This window comes from Tenrec ecaudatus, chromosome 16 (genome assembly GCF_050624435.1).
Source record: "Tenrec ecaudatus isolate mTenEca1 chromosome 16, mTenEca1.hap1, whole genome shotgun sequence".
NCBI classification, from domain to species: Eukaryota; Metazoa; Chordata; class Mammalia; order Afrosoricida; family Tenrecidae; genus Tenrec; species Tenrec ecaudatus.
The window spans coordinates 59181970-59186901 of NC_134545.1; the positions used below are offsets into that span (position 1 = coordinate 59181970).

Below are 4932 nucleotides of genomic sequence, written 5' to 3' on the forward strand. Positions count from 1 at the left end.
ACAATTTCAAACATATCTTTATTTTCCAGAAGTACACGGAATGATTTCTGCCCAGGAAATGGAACCATCTCTGGGTTTGAAGGGGAAGTATCTAAGTGGGACTTACAAACGGTTCCTTCTTTGATAGAAGGCACCTCGGTGCACCGGAAGTGATCTCGTTGGCTTCTAGAGGCAGCCCCAAGTTGCGAATTCAGATCAGCTGGTTCCGGAGCAGCACTACTGTCAGGCCCGAGTGGAACAGCAATTGGCTGAGCCCTGACGTAGAAAGATGTACTGCTGCTGCTTTGGGCAGTTTAACTGGAGCACAGGATTCAGAATGATGGGGAAGAGATGCGTGATGACAGTCCTTCTGTAGGAGTCCTTCCTAAAGTGACCAGGCAAAAGGCAGAACAGGTGTGCCTTCTGGAAGAAGTGAAGGACTATTAGTGTAAAAATGTCAGGGAAGTCACTCTTGTTGACAAAACACGTATTTGTTAAAACGCAGACCAGTTTCCATTTGTGAACAGCAGTGGGTAGAAACTCGATCAATGCAAAATCAGGCTTAGTAAAAAATCTTGTATATTAGGTCGGTGTATAATACGATCCTCCATTGCTCTAGTTGGTCATTAATATAACCAGAAAAATAAAAAGCCTTCAAAGTATTTAGATGAGTTTTCAGCCATGAGAGGCAATTATTGCATTTGTTACTCAACAGAAAAGTTGGATTACTCTCATTGTGCTCACTAATCCCAGTTGTTGCCGAGATTTAGTCTCTAGTGCAGGAAGGAGGGAAGCACAATAGCAGCACACGAAGTCAGTGGGGACGGAGAGTTTATGCACAGAGGTGCAAGCTTCTCTGCACAAGTGTGTCTCTGTACCGGGAGTTTTTCCTTTAGTGGCTCACTAACACAGGCCCATTTGATGTTCCACTGGCTTACTCAGAAGGTATAAAGTTTCGGCATTCTTACTGAGCTGAATTACAGACCATAGTGTGGTTTTGGCCTGCAACCAATTGCTATTCTTTTAAAAAGCACCTTAGATTCTCCCCCTCCCCCATCTCCAAATTGCTGACAGAGAACTTTAAAATGTTCTTCATACTGAAATGTGGAACAGTTCTTCCTTTATTTTTTTCCTATTGTCAGGGTTTTTTTGGTAGGTTAGTTTAATGTACTCCAGGTTGCATAACACATAAATAATATCATCCCTTGGTTAAGTTCATGACTTTTTGCTATAATAGAAATTCAAAAAGATAGACATGGTACTGATAAGCTTACACATTCATTAGTATGCTACAAAAATAATAAATAAAACTGGCATTTTAAGTTTGGGAACTCTTTTCTGAGAAAACCATTTTCATTACAAGAATTACATTTCAAACTGAGTGGCAGGAAGAACTGTTTCAGACTGCCCAAGGCATTAAGTCCGATCAGAATGTGAAGGTTCAGTAATACATTTTTAGCAACCCCGGGGGAAATGCTTGGCACTAGGCACATATTAAGCCTGTGTCATATTTTGCAAGTTAGTTGTGTGTCACATTAAGTAAGCATCAGCTTTGTTTAAAAAAAAAAAGTCAATGAAGAATTTGCTTATTCACACTACTGTAAAAGTTGGGAGTAAATCTTTCACTCAGCCTTTGTAACCCAGTGTTCATAAAGAGGCAAATCACAGGTCCCTATAGGGCCAAACGCTTCCCACCAATATTGTATTAGAGTTATTAGGGCTCTATTGCCACATGGGCAAGCCAATCAAGAGGGCTGAGACGACAGCTGGGCAAATTTTAATGTGTTTATTACTACAGTTTGTTTTCATTAGAAGTTTTGTGAAAAAGGAAATCCTACAAATAGTAAAAAGGGGGAGACAGTAAGGGCTCCAAGGCCTGAAGCAGATGGGTGTCAATACCTTTGTAAACCAGGGGAGGTTGCTCCGCCTACTTAAAGGGCAAAAATAAAAGTAGTCACAGATAACAAACCAGCTAACTTCAAGGAGAGGGTAGGAAGTGCTTACTTCCGAGTTGGGTTCCTGAAAGAGTGCAACCAGAGCTAATTCTCGAGTTTCAGGCCTCAACCATCTGTGCCTTCTCTTCCCATAGAAAAGCACGTTGGACGAGGCCAGCCCGCAAGTTCTCCAGCTAGAGGGTTTGAGCTAATACTGCCAGCAACAATACTGCTGCAGCCATCGGCCCTCAATGTGAAACATCCCTCAACTTATTTTTTGCAGGAAATACTGGAAGTATTGGGCTATCAAATTCCACAGCTGGCTAAGGGGTTTTACATTCGGGTGTATGGAAGCATCACCGATTCAGCATCTCTGAATCTTAGGGTTAGAAAACAGAATTACCCTATAGCCTCTTAAAGAACTTTAAAAAGAGAAAACATCATTTGAGGATAATAGAGTCTTTGCATTAAAGGTGAACCTGAAGCATATTTGCTCAACTCACAGATCTGCGGATTGATGGGAAAGACAAGCTTTAAGATATCATTTGTCACTGAAGTATACACAGGTGCTGAAATTTCTTAAGATGCTGCTAGAGTACACCAGAAGTGGCTACTGGGTAGGAGAGGAAAGAAATCTTGTCCTCTACATGCATAGTTGTAATGAGGGTGAATCCCCCAACTTTGAAAGAGGATTTGAATTTCACAAGGAATAGGCAAGACGACTTCGCATTTACTGGTCAGCTCTTTTGGACCTAGTTTTTACCAATGACTTGAACTGAAAAATAATTCAAGCCACTGGCTCATGCACTCAATAAATTAAAACAAAGGGCCTAAGTGGGAAGGGGAAAAAAATCAATTTACCTGAGAAGGGTGGGGGGGAACCCTATTTAGTGTATAGTTTGACTTGAGTTTCTATTTGGGTGGGGAACAGAGGAAGGGCATTTTCATTATGGCTTTAGGTTGGAAGCGCTTCAGAGAGCCCCTTGCCCACCCCCTCCCCCAAATCAAAACCCCGGTGGCAGTGACAGAGCCAGGAAACAACCTAGCCTTCCCGCCTACCCCGCCCCTTTAACCGTGCCGGTGGCTGCAGTCCAATCGCCCGCGCTTCCCAAGACTCCCGAGGAAGCAGCTACTGCCTATTCCAGTAGATCCAACGTCACAGCAGGGGGTAGAAAGAAAGCCCTTGTGGTGGGTTGCGTGCAGCCTGGTCCAGATCAGGATGGGCACGTCTTGGGGCCACGGCTCCTAGGCGCCGGCTTCACGGGAAGACCTTGGGGCCTGGATAGGGTTCCCCTTCGCACCAGAAGTCATCAGCTTGCGGGGTCTCCAGGAGCCATACCTCTCGGGGCAGCTCAGAAGCCGAGCCGGTGGCCTCCTTGGGCCGGACTGGCTCCAGCACCCGGTAATAGTGGCAGTCCCGGCCGTCGTCGGGGTCGTAGGGCGGGGCCAGGATGTCCAGGAAGGCGGCGGGTCCATCCACGGCGTCGATCTGGTGCAGGTTGTCCCGGTGCGGCGTGAGGACGCAGGGGCCGCTGGCCTCCGTGTACTCGGCCCGCGAGCGCAGCACCCCGGGCCTCAAGGCGTCCCGCTCCCGGGCCTGCAGCGGCGGCTCGAACTGCTGCTCAGGCGGAGGGGCCCACGGCCGCTGCCCGCCGCCCGCCTCCAACTTGTCCATGCAGCTGATGCGCACCGTGCCGTAGAGCACCTTGAGCATGCCGTGCATGCCCGGGTGGTCGTGCAGCGGGATGGACGTGCCGCTCTTGAGCAGGAACACGCCGAGGCTGAAGCCGTCCGTCTCGTAGATGTGCATGTAGGTGACCGGCGGCCGGTTGGGCGGCAGCGGCTGGGCCTTGCGCGGCGCGATGTTCAGGTCCTCGGCGCGGACCTGGGTCAGCAGGCTCTTGAGTTTGCTCAGGTTCTCCGGGAAGCCCGGCGACATGGCAGCCTCACGGCCTGGCGCCGCGCTGCGGTCGGAAGCGCCGCGGCCGCCCCCGCTGCCCCGGAAGGTGAGGCACGCCTGGCGGGCGATCCGCTGGATTAAGGAGGCCATGTTGTCTCGGGGCATACTCTGCTGCTCCTCAGCGTGCCGGGGCCGGCCCCCTCCGCTCCCCGCTTTCCTCCGACCTTTGCGGTCCCCGGTGGCCGCCACGGCTGCCCGCAGCCTGGAGCGAGGCGGGAAGCCCCCCAACGACCGGCCCGTGGGGCGCGCGGCGCCGCCGCCGCCAACCTCCGCAGCCACGCGCCCGCACCAGCTCAGCGCCGCCTCGCGTTCCCCCAGGAGCGCGCAGGCGCACGGCCCACTCCCGCACTCACGCTCCGGCGGCAGGTAGCGGACGCGCGGACGGTGCCTGCCTTTGCCTTACGCCCGACAGTCCATTCATGAGGCCCACAGCGAGGAAGGTGGCCCGGCTCAGGACTCGCTGCAGAGCATGCTGGGACTTGTAGTCCCGTAGTACACATGCACTCCGTTAACAGTTCCCTTTATCATCTGGATGGAAGAAAGAATATTAGACATATTGGACACAGGCGAACTTCTTTTTAGTGGTCCTAGATGTGTGGGCGCACTTGTCTGGAAAAGGTAAATTGGGTGCACCAGAAGTAGCTAAACTACAACTCCCGGCATCCTCCTCAGGCTGGTTGACGCACTTCCGGCAGCTGGGTTGTGGCGTGGTGTCCGTATTTGGCAGTTACTAGGATCAGGACAGGAAGGTCGTTAGCCTTCTGGTGTCGCTCAGGCCTGACCAGTCATCCAAGGTTGCCTTCTTTTGGCCTCACGCCAGGGAAAGAGGCTGTTGAATGCACCTTAGTTCCTCGTTCTCCTCTGAAGGCGGCACTGCCTGTCGGGGTTGAGGGACTGCCGTGTCCTCATTTTCTGTTAGGAGCTGCTGGAGTCACGGCCTTCCCTGATTATCCCCACGGTTATTCTGCACAGCTGGAAGCAGCTGTTGTTTATTTCAGGGTGAGGTAACACTGCTCTTCGGGTTACAACTCACGATAGTTTCTTCTGGGAGGGAGGACT

General features: G+C 51.1%; 1 protein-coding gene across 1 annotated transcript; it reads right to left on the reverse strand.

The window, feature by feature from the left end:
* ADO (2-aminoethanethiol dioxygenase) lies at window positions 1–4495 on the reverse strand. Its single transcript, XM_075533660.1, has one exon. The coding sequence runs from the start codon at window positions 3976–3978 to the stop codon at window positions 3172–3174; it is 807 nt and encodes a 268-aa protein (XP_075389775.1). The 5' UTR covers window positions 3979–4495; the 3' UTR covers window positions 1–3171.
* Window positions 4496–4932: the final 437 nt, after the last annotated feature.

What these genes read in the sequence shown, in the direction of transcription:
- ADO (XM_075533660.1), bottom strand. Translation starts at nt 3,978, where the DNA reads ATGCCCCGAGACAACATGGCCTCCTTAATCCAGCGGATCGCCCGCCAG.